Source organism: Diadema setosum, chromosome 4, assembly GCF_964275005.1.
Source record: "Diadema setosum chromosome 4, eeDiaSeto1, whole genome shotgun sequence".
NCBI lineage: Eukaryota > Metazoa > Echinodermata > Echinoidea > Diadematoida > Diadematidae > Diadema > Diadema setosum.
In genome coordinates, this window is record NC_092688.1 from 27,432,571 (window position 1) to 27,456,656 (window position 24,086).

Sequence of the window (24,086 nt, forward strand, 5' to 3'; positions counted from 1 at the left end):
CAGGTAGAATTTATGTTTGGCTTAGCGTGCAGATATTCCATGGGAGCAACCGTTGCAGGAGCAAATGTCACGGAACCCCCAGGGACAGCTTGTGACCCTACAAGTCATCTCTTGTTGCCATGGAAGTGAAGAAAAGTCTGAATTCATACCACTTCCCCCCCACTTGCTGATCTCTCTTTGAATACTGTCCCACCCCTCCACCACCCTCCCACTCCCCTCTACCCCATCCCCCTCCTCCCTCTCTCCCCTTCCCCTCTCTCTCTGTCTCTCTCCCTTTGTCCATCTATATGTCTTTTCTGTTATGTCTGTCTGTCTGTCTGTTAGCTCTGTCTTCTTTCTCTCGCTCATTCTCTCACTCCAGTCATTAACTTCATGCCATTGTAATCCATTTCTTGACAAGTGTTAAAGCCAGTGTATATAAGTCATCCCCAGACTCAAAAGTCAAGTTGGCAAGCCTGACTGGATATTGTTTCTTCTGTCCATCAGATGTCCATGGAGCAAGGGAAGATCCACCAACACCTTGAGACCATCAACGAGATGTCAACAGAGAAACAGGAACTGCAGGAGAAGGTGAGGATTATTATCTCTGCCAAGGGAGGAGATGATGTTTTCATCAGTGTTGGTTGGTTTGTTTGTTTTTTGTTTTATTTTTGTTTGTGTGCAAAATAACTCAAAAAGTTGTGGACAGATTTAGATAAAACTTGCAGGAAAAGTTGAGACTGACACAAGAAACAGATGATTAAATTCAATAAAATCATGCACTCTTATGATCAGGCTGCCATGTCATCATCCTTGTTCATTGTGATTTGTTACAAATTTTGAAACCATTCTTATTCCGCATCCCAATGACTACAAATTCTGAAACTCTGTACTCAGTATAGCTAATTTATAGTCGTTCAAATGTAAAAGTCTGAAAATCATCCAGAGGTCTCCTTTAACTCGACCAATTCTAAATGCATGCATGGTTATGTATGGATATGGTTTATTAAAACTTACAGTGTTGGCAGCTGAAGAGTTAATCAAGAGCTGCTGTGGCTCACTGGACAGAGACCATGAGCTCTCATTTGTGAGGTCCGTGGTTCAAATCCCCTGGCAGCAGCATTTATCTGCATTGCATATTTCTTCTGAGAGGACTTTAAAGCCACTGGTCCTTTTGGTTGCATTCTTACAAGCATTCACAGCTGCTTGCATTAAGCAGCCAAGTGAAATCATAATTCAAATCATAATCACAAATCAATATGATCTGTATCATCAGATCTCGGAGCTGCAGAGCAAGCTGGACTTCATGACAGAGTCGATGGTGGACAAGGCCCAGATGAGTCGACTAGAAGCCAAGGCACGGGACCTGGAGGCAAGGCTGGACCTGGAACAAACCACCAAGAACAAACTGGAGGTGAGAGTCGTGCCAGTGAGCACGATGGTGAATGTGATTAGTGAAGTGTGCTGCGTGTCATGTTGGCTGATCAAGGGATTGCATTGAGCCAGGATTCTTACTACCAACTCTCAACTCCCTTTCATTATGTCCTTATATACTTTTTATATGCAAAACAATTTCCCCATGGGTGAACTTTTTGCTTAGAAAAAGTATATAAAGAAATATAGATATTTTTTGCTGGTCAAATACTCGCAGTAACTTATTCATAGTCAGTGTGACACATTATAAAGCCAGGTGTTTGAAGACAAGGACATAATCTTTGAAATACGGTACATTGTATTACCAGTTGTTTTTTTCTTTGCATTAAAAAACACCTTGATGTGTTTGCATTATTAATGTTGTGGTGCATCACTAATTCATGTTGTCCTAAATTGAAAAAGAAGTACACAAACTTTCATCATTCTGTGTGCTTTCTAACTTTTCAAATACTGATTCTAAAGTCAATAGTACTGTTTTAGCCCTGAAAAGCAGTACGTAGGTCTCCATTCAGTACAGACAGGTAACAGTCATCTTTCAAATGGAATCATGACATACTCCAGAAAAGTAAAATATAACTTCATAGAATTATCTGCTGTACTCTCATGCAAATACTGTAAGCCAGAAAGTTTTGCACGTGTGAAACCTTTGCAAATTTTGCGCGGAGCCAAGACTCATGAAGGTAAAATGCACACGAATGGTTTTTTAGACACATTGCAATGAATGCTAATGGCAGTTTGGGAAAGTTTTGTGCTGCAAAAAAAGGCCATCGGCTCCAGCTTGCAAAAGTTTCATGCTGCAAATATTCTGGTTTTACAGTATGCAATTATAGGAGCTCAGTAGTATGTGTATGACAAGAGTGTACCACTCAATGCATGTTTTATCTGTTTTTGTTCACCGCTGTCCAGAACCAAGTAGAGAGACTGCGGGACTCCCTGGACCGGTCAACCAGTGACCATAGCTCCGTCCAGCAGAAGGAACTACGAGGTCAGGAAGCCAGCAGGAAGCTGCAGAGAGAGCTGAGGGAGCTACGAGAGGAGCATGCTGAGCTCCAGCGCAAGGAGTCCGAGTCCAGTCAGAGGAGACATGCTTTGGTAAGTCTTGTAGTCTACACTTCTCCTTTCTCCTATAGCTTCTTCTTCGTATGGCACTGTGTGTGTTGTTGATACCATTTGGTGACTGTTAGGGAACTTCAGATTTGTGACGCGGATTTTTAGACGATGATTGCGTCGGCCGTTCTCCTCTCTCCCTGTGTCGCGTCGCAAAGGAGTTTTAGGATTATGCAAGGACGCAGCCTATTCAAAGTAAAATGGCACCCCCGTATGATTATTGCGTCGAGTAGCTCTCTGCGTCTTGAATTTGGCATGCGCTGAAATGGCCCAGAACAGACCGTGAAAACTCAGACGACGCAAGAGCGATTTTGATAAGCAATTTTGCACATGCGCAAAACAGGTTGTTTTTCCTCTGAACATCTGCATCGTGAAAATCTAAAGCTCTGTATTGATAGTCACCTGGGGAGAACCATGAGTGGTTGGCATCATTTGTCCCTTTTCTGATAGGGGGACCACTTCACTAGATTAGCACTCTGTGCCTTACTATGAATGAATGATGTGGGATCTTGTATGTGCATGAGTTGTTACTCCCTCTCATGCCAGATCCCCATTTAATGTTGTTTCTGAGGGACAATTCGTACAACTTATTGACAGCAGCTCTCACGGTTGGGCTTGGAAAGCTCCCTTAAGAGATGATTCAATGAAATTGTTTGCATTATTTAACCTGCTAAATGTCATGTCAGTCACTGTTGATTTCTTTATGACACTCCTTATGACCTCCTAAGTTGGAGCAGCCAGAACCCGAGGGAAAAGCCATGCTCATACAATCACATGAATATGCATGTGAAGAAATTGAGCACAGAAGGAGGGGGAAAGTGTGTGGCACATAGTCCTTGGAAGTCCTTCTGTGTGTCTTTGTGGGTTTTGGAGTTTTTTGTTTTGCTCAAATTTGCAAAGACAACAGTCTGTAAACATAGCGCCCATCCCTCACTGGATGTCAGTCTCGAGTGAAAAGACATGCCACTCCATGGTTCTTTCCTTTGATAGTCACCGATGACATTTCTATGTCTGTCTGTCTGTTTGACTGTTGTTTGTCTAGCTGTTTGTCTGTGTATCACTCATGCTGTATCTGTGTCTGTAATTCCTAGATGTACCTTCTGTCTGCAAGTATGCTACAGTTAGCAACATTGTCGATCGTAGAAAATGAAATTACCACGCAATGGAAAAAGAGATACCTTCTCTATACCAAACCTGTTTGCGTTAATCATAGAAAATACAATTACAGTAATGAGGGGAGGGAAAAAAAAACACCTTAATACAAGATATTCTTGGAAAATGAAACTGCTGCTTTGAGGGAGAAAAATACCTTGTAGAGACAACAATGTGCTTCTGTCAATCTTAGGAAATGAAACTGTGGCTTGAGGGGGTAACTACCTTTTCAATACAAAGCATTCTTTAGTAAAACTATTATTTTCAGGGAGGAAAAAAAAAAATCTAATTACAAAATATGTCTGCTTCTCCAGGTCAAAATTTTATCTGTGTGAGAAGGTGTATAGATTGGAAAAGTTGTTGTTGTTGTTGTTTTTTTATGTGTTTCATGTTCATGATATCGCGTAGTCGCATTGCAGTGTATACATGTTTGAGTGAATGCTGGTGTGGTATGTATGCAAGACTTTTCGAATGTGATTTTTTACAGTTGCAAATAAGACAGTATGCCTTTTTATCTGAGTGTTTCATTACAGGTATGGTTGTACAGCTTTTAGAACTAATGCTAAGGCTTTCAATCAAATTTTTTTTTTCAATCAAATTTCTTGCATGTAAATGTGATTCCACCAATAAAGTGCCCCTACTGTGAAGCCCTGGCAAAGCAGAATGCCCGAATTTTAACTCCTGTGGGACATTCTTGTTTGTCCTCTGTTGATGTTGATACACAGACACAGACACGGCATACACAGAGACATGCACGGACACAAAACTCACACACACAAACACACACACACATTGACAGACAATATGTACACACAGTCAGGTAAGAATGGAAATGGGAACTCGTTGCATAGAAGCCTACCTGAGCACCTTGGAAGATGCCCTTTTCATCATGACCCAAGAGTCAAACTGGTCAGCCACGGTGTTATGTATTTGCCTTGTGATAATATCACGGAGGTCAAGATTGTGAGGTGTTGAAACTATCTGGCTTATTATTGGATTAACTTAATAAAAAAAAAAAAAAAAACAACTAGAACATGGACCCTTCATCTGGTAAATTGTGCAACACAAAATGGAAAAAGCCAAAGATAATAAAGTGTTCTCATTAATTTATTGCGACAGTCTTTCCCGTCCAGGAAATCTTGAATTTTTTTGAATGCATTTTGTCGAAGGGGGTTTTGCTGGCGTGGCCAGGGAGTAATTTGATGAAATCTGCTCCGCCAGGACGCGGTGGTACAGTGTCTCGTTTCCGTTCGCTGCGACCTTATCACGTTATCAGCAGTCACTTGTTTGGGGACCCGCTTGCCTTTGTCAGGTATCTCATCTTAGTGATTGCATTCCCCACCATTCTGGGTAATTGTTGTGTTCAGGACGGTATGCATTGTCACCGCCGCTATTTATGGACAGGGCTGTGTGGTGTATGTGTCGAAGCTTCCTCTCTCCCCCTCCCTCTCCCTTTCTCTCTCTCTCTTTCTCTGTCTCTCTTCTCTATCTATCTCTTTCTCTCTATGCCTTGTACATCTGTGAGGTTAAAGTTGTGGCATACTTTCTCTAAGAGATGACAGGAACTGTCATCTCCCGAGTCATCATGCTTCTGAATTTTATCTCTCATGACGCCATACCGATTGCTGATGGAGTTTTTTTTTCTCTCTCTCTTTTTTTTTTTTTTTTTGACTCCATGCCATTTTTGATGGAGTTTTTTCTTACCTTTTTTTTTATAGCTTTTTGCACTGTGCTCTTTTCTGTTTCTACCCTCAACATTATCTTAAAATAAGAACATCATGGGGAATACTTGACTCAGATAGAGGCAATGTTTATATAGTTCTTGTCTCCTCTTTTTCCCCCATATTTCCATATTATATTTTACCCATCTCTTAGATTTTTCTCTCTCTTTTGTCTGTCCCCGTCTCCCACTGTCTGTCTTTGTCTTTCCAGTTCTCATTCTCTCTCATCCAAATTGATCACAGGGAGAAAAAAAAAATTATTTGAGAAGATATTTGTCTGTACTTCTCAGCTCTCTCTCAATGTTGTGTAAAGCACTTGGGGTAATTAAATGTGTCTTAGCGAGTTTGCGTGAGGAGCTCACAGTACATTGGCTGCAGCCTGAATCACTCACAAGCGACAGCTCTTTTTTTCATTGTTTGTGTCATTTGGATGTATTACTTGGAGGAACCTGTGAACTGCAGGCTTTTCAACATTCAGGTATTCAATAATATAGCATGCCTGAAAATCAACAGAGCAATGATAATAATGTTTGAATGTGATACAGAAAAACAATTCAAAGACACGTACTAGACTCTTGGAATGTTTGAACATGTACATGTAACAGGAGACTTTGCCCAAGGGGAAAATGCAAATCATTGAAAATTAGGACAAATCATGGCAAATTATTCTGATGTTGTTATCTATTGCTTTTATTCAATACCCTTGTAGTAAGGGAAATTACAATACAATAATTTCATTTGTATATCACTTTTGCCAACAATAAGTTGCTTATATAAATACTTTATGTCAATAACAAAAGAAAAATAATGATGTCATGGTTGATAACATTTTTTAACAAAAAGTAGAATTTTGAGACATTTGTGGAAACTTCCAGAAAAGGGGACAGACAAATGAATCTTGAAAAATGAAAAAAAAAAATTTATGAAAAAATGTTCTGTTTTTTGTACACCTCCTCCATATCTGCCCCAGTTTTACTGAAAGTTTTAGTAGTCTGAACCCATTGTTTCCCTACACTAAGGAAATGAATGTTTTTGTTTCGAGCAGACGACTTTCTTTTTTCTTATAGAAAGGAAAATGTTAAAAGGAGCCACATGTTAAAACTGCTGTATTTGCTCCCAAGTGTTTATAAATAGCATTGATCACTGTACCATTCTTCATACATTTGATTCCATCATAAACATTGAGGAAATTACAAGACACTTGACAATAGGTTTGAAATGCTTAGCTATCTTGCTCATCAAAGGGTGATGTACCAGAAATACATCAGCATTTTGGGCTGAAAATGGCCAGATATTAGCTTAAGGGAAGAGGGGACAATTCCCCAGGGTGTAAGTGCTGTGTAGACAATGACCACTCCTAATGCGCCAAAAGTCGGGTCAGCTGACCGTCCCAGCCCCAAATGGACTTCGTAAAGTGGTTCTCTTCATTGAGGTTTCGTTTTCACGACACAGAAACGTGCACGGCTGTCACCCTCCATCAACTCACCGCATTGGCCGTTAAGTGCCACTTACACTTGACTGCTGGAAGGAGTGAAGACATTTGTCTCTTTAGCCTACCATTTATTGGAATGGATGATGTCTGGCTTCCTGCATATTGATGGTGCATTTGTGTTTGGAGGAGTTACAAAACTGCCATATTCATGAAAGTATTGCGTTGCCCAGTAAAAGCTAAAATTGTTTCTGACGTGTTTGTTTGTTTGTATTTTGTCGTTGAGTTGAATCGTTTCCCCCACAATGATAACATCTGTTTTCCACTTAAGCCTGCAAGCCTGACCAAAATTGTCATTGAATTTTGTCAAGAATGTTGTCTATACTGGAGGGTGGAGGAAAATGATATCAAAAGTTTGCATGGCAGTTTGTTGTGTCATGCACTGTTCAAAGTTATGTGGCACTTTGTTGGGTTATGTGTGAGATGAAAAGGAGTCATATGAGTCTAGGTATTATGATCTTTAATAGTTCCACTCTTACAACTGTTCGTCCTAAGCAGCATGGTGAGTGCATCAAGTGTCATCAGGCTGATATGGAAGACAAAAAAAAAAAATCCAAATAAGAGATGAAGAAAGAGAATAAAAGAATTATCCCATATTGAAACCCCATGCCATCTCTTTATCATGTACTGCAGGATAGAATACCTTTGCTGAAAATATCATTATAGAAAGAACAGGACTGCAGCAGTATATACTGAATTTCATTCCGCTACTGTTAACACTATTTGAATACATATTTCATGTGTTACTGAAATACTTCTTATATATTACATTAATATTCTACATTATCACTTAAGAAACATGAATTTTAAACAAGCCTAGTTCACTTTAAAATGGCCCCTGTGCCAAAAATTAATCAAAAGTTTGTAGCCTTCCAGGGCATGTGAGGAATGCTGGTAAAAGAGATTCTTGGAATGAAAGATGATAGAATAGATGCACTCAACTGGTTGTTAATCAGCACGGGGTGGGGGGGGGAGACCTGGAGAAAAACTTCCTACCAAGGCAAAATAGCTCCAGATGGGCCGACAGAAGTAAGAGAGAAGTAAGATGGGTTGACCCAATTAATCCCCAGACTACCTTCAGAAGAGGAAACATTTGGAACGTCGCTTCCAATTGACCCATTTCTGCAGCCCAATAAAGGGGGACCCCTCCGGCATCCATTCCAGTTACTTAAAAAGACCAGGGCGGTGAGAGCTGTGTGTGGGACTGAGATGTTCACTGCACACAAAGATTTGATGAATCTGTAAAGCATACCCATCAACACATACGCACATACGTGCACACACAAAAGCACTCTTACACACAAACACACACACAAACAAACACAAACAGATGCACATCAACATGCAAACACACACACACACACGCACACACAGAAAGAGCTACAAAACAAAGCCACAATACAAGCCCCATTCAAAACATCTGACTGCTTTTTGTATGTACTGTACATGTATGTGCATTACAGGCATATTAAATCACCCCCCCCCCCTCCCCAACACACACACACACACAGACAACTTCAGGCATCAATCATGCCCTGTAACGTTATTATCCCCTTTTCATGGCTTTTTCGTTGAAAGGTAATAGATGACATTTGGTATTTAATTCCATGACGTCAGACTGAAAGATGTAAACTCACTCCCCCCCCAAAAAAAAAAATAAAATAAAAAAATAAAATAATAATAATAATAATAATAATAATAATTAAAAAAAATGCGGGGAAAAAATGAATCCATCCACCTCGCCAGCTCCTATGACAGGTCAATGCATTTTCTGAGTGGCCCACAGATTGTGTATCAGATTTACACAAAGACAGGATCGACTTCCCGGAGCCCCCCTCTCTCTCTCTCCCACCCTGGCTTGTTGATTCCAGAGCCATGAGCCCCAGGGGCAATATTTCCTCTCACACATCTCTGTGATTTTTGCATTACAGTCTGTTTGACATTCCTGTCGTGGCGCTACCTGAGCACTCATCTCCACCCCCGGCCGTGGGGCAAATGAAAATTGGATTCCGGCAAGCTGCACCAGAGAGAGTGCACAGTTACACGCTGGCTGGCTGGCTGGCAAATTTTGGCCGGGATTTTGTTTTTTCAAAGTACCTTCCGCTACCTTCCCTTCACCCCCCCCCCCCCCCCAAATCCATTATATTTGACTGCAATGAATCCATTCAAAGGTGACAGAAATTATATAGATTATGAAGCTGGAAGAAACATTATTACACAATGTTCCATCCAAAAATGCTTGTGAGTTTGTCTCATGTCAGGACTTACAATGTGATCATGTTTGTTCAATTACTGACTGACATTCGACTAGTCCATATATTTTTGATTTGAGGGAGGGGATACTGTATACACCATGTACAGTTTATTTAGCAAGTCTATTTTTTTTCTTGCCAATCAGGACTTGCCGACAATTTTGTGAATGGTTAAATTCGCAACTGTGTAGTGCAGTACTGAATGGAGAAATCCATGCTTGCATGTCATAGTTGTGTTGGGGATTAGAGCTGATATTTTTGCTAATAGCACCCGAACTAAAAATTTTGTGAAATATTTGGCATATACAGTACTGGTGTAAGGAAATAGTAGCAGTGGATTCATGATCTACAGTAAACGCCACAATTCGTCTTGTGCCCGAAAGAACGACCAATGATGGAAACAGAATTTTCCTCTGTATATTTAAAGTCATTATAGCATTATTTTTAAATCTGTACGAACTAACTGAATGCTTGAAAGATTCTGAAAGTGTTACCCTATTTCTTTATTTTCATTTCCAAACTAAAAAGAGTGTCAGAACTGTGATCTCATGAGAGATCGGATTGATGGAGGAATGCGATTAAATGAAATTCCTAACGGTTGGGAAGAGTCCCAACTCTGGCCACAAACTTGTAAGCTTACCTCTCTGGCAAGTATCATACTCGCAGCTCTAATAGTGTAGACGAATCAATGCTCAAAACTCACTTATTCCATCAATCATATTTTTTGTTTCTTACCGTATACATATCACAATGTCTGTAAATGATATTCTGTATCTTAATTCAACTTCCAGTTCTGTGTGTGCTTGGAGATGTCCACAGTTTTAAAGCCCCTTGCTAACATTTGCAGATTTAAAAAAAAAAAAAAAAGAAAAAAACAGATTTAATGCTTCAAATAGTTTTAAAATGTGAGTTAGGAATAAAAATAACTAACATAAAAATGTTAATCAGTGTAATCAATGAGCAGTATTGTTAAATGTAATACAAAATATGAACAGTACCCTGGTAGTTTTATTAATAACCATTTCGAGAATAAATTGTCACCATGACGGTTAAGAAAATTAACAGTCAGTGGCTTTAAGCACTATATTTTAAATGACGACAATAATCATTATTGCTGTTATTGTTGCTATTATTTTTCTATCATTGTTATCAATAACTCATGTCTTGGCTGCCTAAACTGCTGCTGGGTTAGCTCAGGGAGAACATGTGATATACATGTGTCCTTACAAAAGAACAGCCTGACATTTGCTTGCCACTAAGATGAGAATATTGAATGTATGACATGTGTCAGGAAACACCTGTTGTCAGGCAAGACATACAAGGATCATGTCAGAATGCATTCATGGTGATCTAGTTTTTAGCAGCACACAACACTGGATGCATTCACATTAAAATCACCGTGGTCTCAAATACAATTGTAATATGTCGGCACCATTCTGACTGGCAAAATACCATGGTATATTAAGATTCCACAGTAATTTGGTACAGGTCTCATTCACACAATACCATGATATTTCTGGTATGCATTGCACATGCACATTTCTCCAACATGAAAAGGCACAAAGTGTGTCGGGTCACATGAAAAATACATGACAATAGCCGGGTTCACACGTGCATCAATTAGCGGGATACAAATCTCGAGATTTGCATCGCGATCGTCATCCCAAGTTTTTTGCACGTGTGGACATAAAAAACCCGAAAATTAGCGGGATAAGCATCGCGATGCTAATCCCAAGAAATCTTGCGCTGGTTCCTCAATTAGCGGGATAATTGGCCACGCGCTGGTACGTGTGAACGGTCGGGATTAGAATCTCGAGTTTTTATATCCCATCATGCAATGCGCACATCACAACAGCGAGGCCTCTGCGAAGAGGTCCTTCACCTCTTTGGAGCACAACAACAACCGCGCGCGAACCACACCACTGACGCGTAAAAGACAATGGACAAAGGTAAGTGTGTGCAGGCAGTGATAGAAAAGGGCGCTGTGTGACCCAGTTTGCAGGCTTTGCTGTTATCTCTATCGGCAATTAGCGGGAGTAATTTGGTACGTGTGGACGCTCGCCAAATTAGCGGGATACCGATCGCGATCGCTATCCTGCTAATTTGGTACGTGTGGACGCTTGCCAAATTAGCGGGATACCGATCGCGATCGCTATCCTGCTAATTTGGTACGTGTGGACGCTCGCAAAAAAACTCGGGATGAGCATCGCGATCGTCATCCCGCTAATTTGTACGTGTGAACCCGGCTTGTATGATCAGTGGTATTTCGTGACATGAATCACACCCAAATCTTGCATGCATATTTCATGCAAAGTTTGAATTACCACCCTACATACAACAGTATTTTGTAATTTTTTTTTTTATTTTTTTTTTTTGGGGGGGGGGATGTATTTACGTTCACATTATAAAATGCCATGCGAAATGCTGTGGTATTTCACCGTCAGTTTGGATGCACCTTCTATGGGCTATGAGTGATATGAATTAATAAGTTTAATGGTGGCAGTGGTGTGTTGGCATTAATTCATCCAGTATATGTTCCTAGGTTCACACACATAGCTCAGCAGTGCCATTTAAATGTGGTTGGTTTGGAGTGGTTTAATGACCATGAGTAAACTCCATTTGTGTTTCCTTTAAATGTCAAACAATGATAAAATACTATGTATCATGAAATTTAATATCTTTTTTTTTTCTCTTCATTCTCCTTTCTATTGCTCCCTAATTGTAGTGGTCTGTGTCGTCAAGTACAGAAGTTTCTGCAATATATGAAAACAATTTGCGTCAATGATGCTGGCTGGCATTTCGATGCAATTGATTTGATCTCATTCTGAAATGGTGCTATAATACAAATCACCAGGTTTCAGCCCACATCCATTTCATGGCCCAGTAAACATCCAGGACTGGGTTTCACCTGTTCCCACAGCTCCTGTGGACAAAAATTCTGAAGCGCCCGTTGAGGGAGGATGAGAATTGGAATGATAAAGCCCCATTGTGGAATGTTATTAACCTTTCTTGGAGTGCTGTTTAATGAGAGCTTCCCGGCCGGGCCATAGAATGGTTTTTGTTTGTTAGGAGGTTCATTGGCCAGGAGATGGGGGGGGGGGGAGGATGAGGGACAGAAGGTGGACGTGATGATGATACTGCTCCAATCAATTTTGATCTGTTTTTCTGTGTCTGTGTTTTTTTAGTCTGTAACAAATTAGCCAAATGTTTTCCCTGAATTGATACTAATGGATTCATTGACCGAAGACAAAATACATCTCCTTTGCTCTGTCTCTTCCTGGCCCCCTCTCTCTCTCTCTCTTTCTCTTTTTCTCCTATCTTACTCTCTTCAGTTTCCCTGGCTCTTTTATTAGAATATTTTATGGCAAATACCACAAGATATAAACTTGCAAAATTTGCTTGTTTGTCCGCAAGCAAGAAACCGCAATGCCACAAAATCTCATGGTACTTTTGACAGAGACTCTGCTTGCAGGCAGGGCCTGTGAGGTGGCTTCCATTTGCTTCAGCTTGCTGTAGATGCAGCCTATTAGAGCCAGTGGATGTCGCATCAATAAAACTTGCAAGAGTTTGTTTCATCAGATTCGCACTCACAAAATTCAAGAGTGTTTTGCTTCTTAGGTTTTTGGTGGGGGGGGGGGGGACAGTGAGTTTGCATCCACATTGAAAGAAATCCAAGTAAAAGATTTGTCAAAGTCTAAACTCTCAAAAGTTTGGGGTTTTTTCAGTACAAGTGTGAGTGGCACCAATATTTTCTCTTTCCAAACCTTTCTAAACCTCTGTCTATCGTTCTCACTTTTTTATCCTCATACAGTTTTTTTTTTCTGATCTTTCCTCATGTTCTTTCCTCCCCCCGTCTCTGAAACACAGTGAATTGTTTTTCCTACCTTTGCCACTACAAAAAACAAACATACTAGCAAATTTGTGCTCTTGTATGGTAAATTCATTTTTGAACAGATCAACATCTGTATATTTTAGGTATACTTTTTTATGCTTTCCTGTTTGCTTTTTCAGTGGGAAAAAAAAGTAAATGCTTTCCCACATGCAGAAAAACAACAAAATATGCAGCAATGAGATTTTTGAATGGTGAGAGTGTGAAATGTATGAAGGCTTCAGCAAAACTCATATGCAAGTGAACCCCCGGAAGAGAATGAGGATTGTTTTTCCCGTCCTCATCGTTGATATTGGCATTGATGGAAATGTCTGGGCGAAAATGTGAAAATCACCTGACAAATAGTTTATCCCCGTGGTGATCGTATCGGAGACGCCCAGTGATATCTTCCTCCCGTCTTCCATCTAGTCGTCAAAGCCCCTTTCACACTTTCACGGATCGCATACAGGATCATCTTGCATCAAAATCCGGGTTGATCCACGTTCTGAACTGGGCGTCTGCATGGACAAGCATATGAATGGAGCCAACACTGATTTCAAGAAGGACGACGGAGGCTACTGAGTCCTTTTACAATCCTGACACGAAGGTGTAAAATGTCTACTGGGATATCCCCGGAATGCTGACAGGCATCTTAATTGTTCAGAAATTCACTGGACCTATACCAATCTGCAACATCCCGGTCCTTCTCCTCAGAAGTGCAGGACTGGTGTCTTCTTGCACTTCAGACATGGCTGATTCGAGGTGATGATGATGATGAACAACATTTATATAGCATCATTTATCTGTAAAGAACATTCAAAGGCTTTCAGCTCCAACAATATGTCACCCGTTATTCACAAAGTTGCTGGAAAAGATAAGCCTGCTGTGCAGTTCAGATTTGTTAGGTATCAAAGTTGTTACAAGTCTGAAGTTGGATTGGTAGCAAGGTCAACTGATGTGGAGCAACTGGACAGAAGGCTCTATTCCCATAGCTTATGTTTCTGGACGGGTATTTGGCACATGAAGGATCAGTCTGCACAACATTGTCCTGGCTGTGGCTGACACCGGTGGCTGGGACGTACACCAATTAGTGCAGATACATAACCGTGGGGAGTAGTTATGACAAACCTTATTCAGTTTTCTTTTTTTTTCTTTTTTTGAGCATGGGGCTTCGATGACTGAGGCATTGTCACCTTAGGTGATTCATTGCCTTCATTTGACTCACTGGAGATTGGTTCAGTAGTGGATCCTTTTTGTATAGTGCCCTTTGACTTCTGCCGCACCTTGTCAAAAACATCTTGGCAAGTTTGTTGTAGTTTGTTATATATAGATAAAGTATGTTCATCTTTGTCCCTCACATGGCAACTTGCGTAATAGTTATTCATTTGTATTGGCAAAATGCACACAATTTTAAATCCAGATGACACTGGTGTTAATGCTGACCTTGTGGTGTCTTCAGAGAGTGTCCAGTTTGTATTTGGAGGTACACGGTGCCTATAAAGGACGAGTGCACTACAGATAGTGTTTCATCCTTGAACTTTGGGGTGGCAAGCTGAATTTTTCCAGGGAAATGTCAGTGTGCCAAGAATCACATCAGATTCCTCCCAGATGTTTGCACAGTAATGAAGAAGAAGAAGACAACGTGGGTAATCCCGGAGCGATGATCCAAGGTGAATTGTGACGGGATCCGTGAAAGTATGAAAGGGGCTTAAGGGAGGTTTATGGTTTCACAGCTCAACTTATCCGTTTCAGGATGCACAAAAAGTGGGACGCATTTGCCTTCACAGTCATGATTGTCATATATATGTTGTCATATATGACTATGTTAGAAAAAAAAAATGTCTTGGAAATTGCATTGCTGTGAAATGAATGTATTACGACATTGCTTTTGAGTATTCAAGTCATGTTTATAGGAGAGATGGAATAACACACTCGATGATATGCTCGGGAGATGTGGCAATCCGTGATTTCCTGTTGTTCATGTAGATTAAGTTATGAAATGTATCCGATGTTTTTTCTTGTCATGCTGCACATTTTAGAAAATTGAGGAAGATTGTGAAAGAAAAAAAGACGAGTACAATTGTAAGTGTATATATGTGAACTCTGAGAGATGTAATGTAAAGGGTACTTGAGTAATGATGTCATATTGCTTTGATAAGGCATTGGATGGTGGTTTTGTAATCCTGCTGGAACATCAAACCACCATCGTAGACAGACTTGTATATTTATAAGAAAATATGTTTTAAAAGAGAACTGTTTGACAGAAAAGATACGCTGACTAAGTCACTGATAAACACACACACACACACACACATGCACAATGTTAACCTGTTGAGGACGGTCTGATTTTGCTACAACACGCATTTCCCATAGACACCTGCCCTAGTATACTCAGGACTTGTCCTCAATGGGTTAATTAGGAGTATAGACAACTGTTCTATGATTCCTGCAGGATCGTGTCCTTATCTGGTCTATTGACAGTCACGTGGTACCGGTAATGAATCTTTTGTCTCTCTGTCCTTAACAAAAATTCACTCTAGTCTATTTCCGTTGTCTCATCGCCTACATTATTGGAGTAACTCTCCTACTTGAGTGGAAGTTCTCACTGCTCTGTTAAAGCACAAGTCATTGAGGAAGGCTCCGCCCATGAGAGTGGCAATGAATGGCTGTGAGAGGCCATGATGGTAGCAGTCATCCATCCATTAGCTTGGGGGGTTGAAAGGGATGATGAGGGGTAAGTCTGGCAATCAACACTCCTGTGTGGATCCCCTCGTCTCTCGCCTTCCCTTTCACACACCTTCTCTTTCCTTTACCCCTCTATCTCTCTCCCTATCTCTCTAGATTTATCACTCTCTCTCTTTTTCCTCCATTCTGTACAATGCTATACTCCTGCTTGCCTGTGATAGGCTTTGCAGCATGGTCACATGCATCCCACGATTCATCATCGGCTTAAGTGATTGCTGCCCTCGAGGGCCAGGAAGAAGAATGTTACAGGCAGAGTTCGAAACGACCCCATCACTCCTACCGTGCAGCCTCAAATTTCTACTCTGTTCGAACACTTAAAGCGCAACAAAGGAAGGGAAGAAGAATCGTATGTAGGTCAAAGGGTGATCGTACGTGATGGAGATTGGCGTCTTTTTTTGTCACAAGTAGGATAGCATTTGTGAATTGCGGAGATTTTCAGGGGCTCCCATGGTACGGGATGAGGGAATGTAGTGCATCAGGATTTGGCCCAATGACTTGACATAACTTTACCACTGCAGCATAGCGTCAGTATGTCTTTCACCAGATTTGGGCTTGATGACTTACGGTACCTCAACTCTCGTAGCATCATTGTCAACATCCCAGTTGAATGATTGTCCTTGTTTTCATCAGCACTTAATGCTGAGTGTGTGCGCCTTGCCATCTCAGCTGTAATTAATGCACGTTATCCTGAATACAATCACAGTTTACATGAATACATAACACTGAACACACTTGTTTGTATATATTTTCAGAGGTATATATAGATATATACAATAATAATCTATATATACTCACATGAGTACCATTTTTATTCCATCTTTAATCTTTACAAACAGAAACAACTGTATTGATTTTGTTAAAATCTTATCACATGCTTTTCTATTAACATTTCTTGGATTTTAAAGTGACAAATGAATCTAACAGTTCCCAGGGAGAGATGAGTTCAGATATGTAATTTTTCCTATCAAGCACAAATTCAGTATCCCAAAGTCTTCACTACACACTCTGTGCCTGTTTTACACATCCCTTGAGTCTACTGTGGCTTAACACACAACTCTGGCTTGTTTTTGGCTGTTTCCTAACTGCAGGAATTGGAAGCGGAAGGTTTGCAGTCCAGCAACGAGCAGCTCCAGTCGGACCTCAAGCTGGCCTTCAAGCGCATCGCTGACCTCCAAAGTGCCTTGGAGGATGACATTGGTAGTGACAGTGAATGCAGGTGAGGATGACATCTTCTTTCTCATATATCACTTTGAATTTGCTCAGTTGAATGAAAAGAATACAGAAAAGCTTTCAAAAGCTTTTAAAAAAACCATGTAAAGTTTAAAAACACTGCTTAAGATGTGTCCCTATAATATCTGTATCTTTTATTCATTCAACTTTTTCCCTCACCAAGCTGTGGTACACATCTTCTTTGCTATGTAAGAATTCCTGCACTCACATTTGAATCTAATTCTTTTTCACAGTGTTTACTTTGTAATATAGTTATAACATAATTTTAAGTAACCATACCTGCCTTTTCTCCCAAGGCCCACTCTTGACAGCAGTGGAGAATTTTCCCAGGCCAAGCTTGCTTAATTGTTTTTCTTTAAAAAAAAAAAAAAAAATGGTTGTAATTTTTTACAGCATGGCATTTCAAGAGAAATCTGCATTCCATATTTGTGAAGGATACAGGAGTTTGTTCTTTTTGTTCTGTAGAAAGCAGGCATACGTAATTCCAACTTCGTTTACATTCAGACCCCAAGTTTACCAGGCTCTACTGTCACGAAACGAAGAAAGACTTGACACCAATTCAAGCAGAGTGATAACTATGTGTGCATACGTGTCATGTTGTATTATTTGCAGCGTGTCGGGCAGCGATAGTGGAGACAGTGATTCGGAGGGAGACTATGTGCCTCGCTACTCACAGTATTCGTCAAATCGCAGCAGTCGTCTCAGCAGCGCTAGCAGTGTGGACTCCTCGCGGTACCGTCGTTCGCGAGTCTACTCATCCACGTCAGAACGGTCTGAGGATGTCGTCAGGAGAGCGCGGTAAGGATGCCATCTTTGTTTGTAGTTGTTTTTATCTTTCTCTGTATGCATATGACCCCTCCCCTTCCCCGCCCCTCTTCAAACTTCATTAGTCCTAGCAGTGGAATATGATTCTTCAGCCATTTCTGTCCAATTACAGCAAATTTATAGCTCAATGTACCTTCTTCCTTATAGTATTATAATCACATTATCATACGCTTAACTTCGTGCCATTTATATAGATACAAATTTTTCAGTATTTGCTTTAAATTGCTCAAATGTACTTGGAGCAATTACTTTTGTTTCTTTTTCGTGACACAAAATATGATTCCCTTCTAGATGAAAATCTGAATCATGCTTTCCTCTGTGCTGTTGAGATGCAGTGTTTGTGCCCAGTATATCAGAGGTGAATACTCAGAACATTTCTGGCATGCCAAGAGCTGAGGCATCCCTTTAAAGCGATGGTACAGTATTGATGGAGATGAGAATTGAGCTTTTAACTTTTTGAGAGATACCAAGAAAACACTTATGATATAATGGTATGGAGCATACCATTTTAAGAGGAATCAGGTTTGGAATGACTGAAACATCCAAAAACAAAGTAAAACAAAGCAATCGCAATAAAGTGTGGGTCCCACCCTTTATTAGAATTGCTCTTATGTGGATATCTCAGCCATTTCAAACCCAATTTTCATCAAATAAACATTGAATTCCTCATGAAATTACATGCTCTTTCATATTTCAAAAGAGATTTCTCATTATTTCACCAAAAAATGTTAGAAACCCGAAATTAGTCCTCAACCAAAACTGTACGATCCCTTTAAGCCCGATTAGCCAACAGGAGATTGGGGCAGACGTAAAGTGAAACTGGGCACCTGTTTACACTGGCCGACTTGCTGCTTCTCGGACATGATCAAAGCGGACCCCCTTGATGTGAACAAGTGTGTTGGGGAGCTGGCAGATTCTATGGCAGCCAATCAGTCCCCTTCTCCCCAGCCCCACCCCAGCTAAACATCGCCCATTCTTAGATCTTTTTTTTTTTCCTCTCTCTGAGGGACAGTAGAGGAGACAAGCAGAGCAGCTTCTGATATATTTCAGCCTGCTTCTTGTGTATGCTGTCTACATTGGTACTCTGAGTGTCTCTTGTGTTGTCAGGTGGCCTGAGCAAAAAAGAACAAAAACTCTTTAGATTGAAATTTCAGCTCCATGATGCTTACTCCAAACCATTGCCCCCTCCCTCCCCTCCACCACCTCATCCCCCCCCCCACCTCCCTTCCTCCCCACCTCCCTTCCTTTGCCCCTGAGTATACTGCAAACCATGCTTCAATATGTCTTCTTCCTCTGTCACTTAAAACTCTCCTTGTTTGTTATGGGTTTTTTTAGTTTGTCTAATTAGGAATTCCTTTTTATAGATATATATACACGTATATCAATCAATTTTCCATTTTTCCCATTGTGTAGAAAACATATCAAAACTCACATTTGTGCTTTTTAAAAGCACTCCCTCTTGCAAAATAGCAGTCCTTTGCCCATGCATGATACCTGTGTCTCAAATTCTGCTTTCCATTTCACGTCGTTTATCCTGTCTACTTCCTTCCACAGATCAGCATCAATTCATGAGTGTAGTACAGAGATGAAAAAAATGAGAGAAATGTTATTTGACTGATGTTATGAAGAAACATGAAATGGTGGTGGGAGGGGATTAATCTTCTGACAAGAAGTTGCATGGACAATAAAAGATGGGTCAGCTTGCTTGTATCAAAGAATTCCTTTTGTCATGAGTTCCCTTTCCAGTCCTCCCCTATAGATCTCTTCCTTTCGTACATTAATCCTGACAATACTCCGTTCCAGTAATCTTGTTATAAGTTTGATCATGTAGAATAGATGACCTTCAAACAGTACGCTTCTGGCATTCTCTTTGCCAGACCTTTTATGATCTCGTGAGATGAAGATATTAATCATTTTAAACATCCCTCGTTCTTTGTGCAGTCCCTTACTGAAAAAAGGGTAAGTTCTTCATGGTCATGTTTTCCATGCCGCCTGCCCGGTGATGCGCTTAATGCTTAGTAAAGTAAAGTAGATCAAGTTTTTAGCCTTAGCATGACCCTCATTTAATGGCTGAGTTGAGATTTGTTATTTCAGCCATTCTTTTAACAGTTATTTTATCATACCAGTAGGTAGATTGTCAGGGAAGCATGGGAATAATGAAACTATACATTTCAACTATTCATACTATTTAATAATCATTTGTAGGTAGTATCTAACGTGGAGATGTAATGCCTTCTAACCATCATAGCTTTGTATGTTAATACGTTGTGATAATGGTCCCTACACATTCCTGAGTCCATCTTTGTGACCTTGAAAAAAAGACATAAAAAAAAAAAAAAATTAATTATCAAAGCTAGACAAACACAGACAAACAAATCTAAAGGTTAATTTAAGAATGTACCATTTCCTGAAGTGGCTGGCCACAATCCGATGCCGGCCACATTGAAGAGATTAACCTGCTATTCCCTCAGGATTCTGAAATGCCCATTGACATTTCAGATGTGCCACCAGCTCTCCATTGGGAGTGGGTTAAGACACTTTGGCCCGAATTCACGAAGGTGGTACAAATGAAACCATGGTTTAATCCATGGACAAAAACCATGGAGCGCCAAATGTCGCATGGAATATTTTGTCACGAAATCAGTCATTTCATCGATGAAATTATTATTTTGTAACAAAATGACAACATTTTATAACTAAATGAACATTTTGTCCACGGAATGATAATTTCGTTAACGAAACCTGTCATTTTATCGACGAAATGACCAATTTCGTAACGAAATGTTCCGTGCGGCACTTGGCGCTCCATGGTTTTTGTCCATGGTTTAAACCACGGTTTTGTTTGTACCACCTTCGTGAATTTGGGCCTTTGAGACTTTTATATTCAGTTTCCTGTTGGCATTATGGGCAGTTTGTCTTTCCCATGTCCTATTATGTCAAGCCATCAATGTTTAATTCATGTCTGATTGATTACCTTGATTTAAGCAGCCATTATCACAATGTACATTCTTCATACATCAGCTGAGCTTCATCATGGGATATCTGAATTATGTAATAATGAATTGGTTCAGGTTTTAGGAAACATTAAGTTTTCATTAACATGTTCATAAAAAGGTGGTTTTACTAGGATGAAAAGTGTGTTTGTATATGTGTGTTATGTATTATTTACGTAAAGATAACATTTTCATAAACATTATCACATGAAGAGATTGCAACGTCATTGATGAGATGTGAAATATAAGTCATGAATACCGGTAGTTTTTGGAGATTAGATCTACCCATCTCTTCCTTTTCCCTTTGTTGTTGTTGTTGTTTGTTTGTTTGTTTGTTTGATTGTTTTGCCATTTGGTTGGTTCGTGTGGAATACTGTAGTTCTGTGAATTTTGGAAGCAGAATTAGTTTCAAAGGGGAGCAGCAGACCTTTGCAATCCAAAGTAACCACACCCTAAATTGATATAATGTAGTTACTATTCACGTTAATTGCTATTCTAATTATGATATTTCACCATAATTATATCATTGTCTGTCCCATTACTGTTATTATCTGCCATCATTGCTAACATTTTTAAGATATCAATCATCAGTATGGCCATGGATGGTGGTAGAAATAATGGTAATGTGTGATAATAAAAACGAGTTACTCCCATATAATACTGCAGTGAAAGTAATGTGAGTGCCTTTAATGAGAACAGTTAGGGTGGTAAAGATATATCTATTTAAAGAATGGCATTTATCATGTAATTGGTCAGTTAATGAAACCTATTTATCAACAATTGTTCCCTAGGATTAGATATCGAGAGTGAAAATTCAAGAAAGGTGTTAGCTCAAAAAGGGTAGTCTTGTATGTTGTTGGAGTTCACTGTACTGAAAGAGAAATAGTTGAAAAAAAAAAATGACTTTGGTGCAAGGAAAGGCAGGCCTCCTTGGCTATACCCGCACAGGAAGTGGCCAGAGTTAGGCCTCATCAATTGTGAAAACTGTTGACTCTCACGTCTTTCTCTTCCGTCTGGGTTGAGTGTATCGAGGGATGATGTCCGGGGGGCTGAGTCCACGGAGTAGACGATGACCCAATTTAAAATGAACATGTTTGCCTCGGAGCGAGGAGAAGACGCAATGATCGGGGTGTCGGGAATGACGTGATGGGGGAGATTGGTCAAATCTGTAACCACAAATAAGTGCCTCTCAAAGAGGGCCGGGAGAGGAAGATGTGTTTAACAAAACAAAATTAGGATGGTTGTTCCCTCAACCAGCTCTCACTATTGTCATCTATACTGTGTGTGGTGGGAGGGGGGGGGGGTAGATAGTTAGTTTTTAGATTACAGATTGTTGATGGACAGCACAATACATCTAGGCCTAAAGGATAACTATAATAGATGATCATCATTTGGGACAGATTTTCTTTGGCAGAGTTGTTTCAAACTTGTGACCAGGGAAATGTGGGTTCTTTTTCATATCTCCCTGCTGTGACTGACCCTGCTTGTTTAAAGGGATCATATAGTTTGAGACCTAATTTCAGGTTTCTAACATTTTTTGGTGAGATAATGAGACACCTCTTATAAAACATGAAAGAGCATGTAATTCTATGAGGAATTCAACATTTATTTGATGAAAATTGGTTTTGAAATGGCTGAGATATCCAAAAAAGAGCGATTCTAATAAAGTGTGGGACCCACACTTTATTACGAGCGCTTTGTTTTACTTGTTTTTTTTTTTATGTTTCAGTCATTCCAAACCCGATTTTCATCAAATAAACTTTGAATTCCTCTTAAAATGGTATGCTCTGTACTATATCATAAGTGTTTTCTTGGTATCTCGCAAAAAGTTAAAAGCCTAATTCTCATATCTACCAATACTGTACCATCCCTTTAAAGCATTGTAAAAGAAAAACAAATCCTCCTGGACATTGTAACATAGCAGTACTGGCATAACTGTAAATATATTGTTTACCCAAAGAAAGCCAGGCTGTGATGTAACAGTTTGGCAGAAAAAAAAAAAAAAAAAGTTTACTGCAGCTTTATCATTTGTCATTTTAACAAGTGCAGCAGAATGCTTGTTCCTTTATAGGTAAACAAGTGTAAAGGGTTTTTTTTTTTCAAATTGAAATGCTAGAAAGGAAAAAAAAAGTACCCATAGTTTTCTGAGAATCACATTTCCTTATAATTGAATAGGTGTGATTAATATACCTACTTCTGTCGTCTATGCAAATGACGCATTACAACTTCAAGTGTCAGAGTAATTTTGATCAGAAAGCTGTATTACTTTGAAAACACAAATCAAAATGTCATTGTACATGTTTCCCGTCATTCGTAGAATTATGCAGACATGTTTATGACAATGAATGGAAGAATATCCAATGTAGATGGCTTTTCATCTTGTCAAAATTATCTCCTTTGCAAGGAAAGAAACAGGCATGATATTCTGTTGATTTAAATCTGATTTCAGATTTTTTTTTCTCAAGTCTGTACACATTTGGTATTTTCATGTATCAAAGTCTCCGGAAAATTTTGATTTCCAATATTTTCAAAAAACTTCAATATCGTCCCTGAAGGAATGATATGATTAGTGCATCATTAGTTTCAGAATTGTATTCCACTGGCTAGTGAAAGGCTAACTAGCATCACAAAATTCCAACACAAAACAGTTTTTGATCAAATATCATGCCGATATTAACATCTGTTGCATTATCAATGGTGACAGCCAGTATAGCATAGGTAACATCTATGACTAGAAACCAGGTGCGTTTTGGTTTGATCCAGAAATATTGATCTCTTTTGATTGGTGATGGCTTAGTATGTCTCCCCTATTGAGCAGTAGGTATGAAAACATTTGAGGTTATATCATTATTTACAGCATTAAGTAATTTGATATTTTAGATAATCAAATCAGATTTGGTCGCTTTCAAATGAATTCTAACTTTCCGTGTACAATTTAATCTGGGCTGTTCCATATATTAAAGATTATCCTATTCCTGGAGACGTCATATTCCCATACACTGCATGTATGTACAGGACCCACAGATTCTTTGCAGCTGCTCGACAACCCACTTCTAAAAATAAAAGAAAGTCAAAAGACAAAAATTAATGATTTTAACACATCAAATGAGAAAGTGCTAACCTAGATCCAAAAACCGGGGAAGAATCAATGGATTAATCTTCAGTTTTTGCCAATGTAAATATTTGTACTCCCTCTCTCCCCAACAAAAACAATATTCCAGGGACTGCACACTACAAGCTCTTCTCACTCTCTGAACGCTATGCAGGTTAAGTCACCCCAGGGGCAAATTT

General features: G+C 39.7%; 1 protein-coding gene across 1 annotated transcript in view; it reads left to right on the forward strand.

The window, feature by feature from the left end:
• The window catches only part of LOC140227983 (unconventional myosin-XVIIIa-like), a 200,681-nt gene that overhangs the window by 162,513 nt on the left and 14,082 nt on the right, over positions 1 to 24,086 (forward strand). Inside the window, exons 33-37 of the mRNA XM_072308365.1 lie at positions 487 to 570; positions 1,256 to 1,393; positions 2,320 to 2,505; positions 16,836 to 16,963; positions 17,590 to 17,775. Coding sequence (XP_072164466.1) covers positions 487 to 570; positions 1,256 to 1,393; positions 2,320 to 2,505; positions 16,836 to 16,963; positions 17,590 to 17,775 — 722 coding nt within the window. The remainder of the gene's footprint in view (positions 1 to 486; positions 571 to 1,255; positions 1,394 to 2,319; positions 2,506 to 16,835; positions 16,964 to 17,589; positions 17,776 to 24,086) is intronic.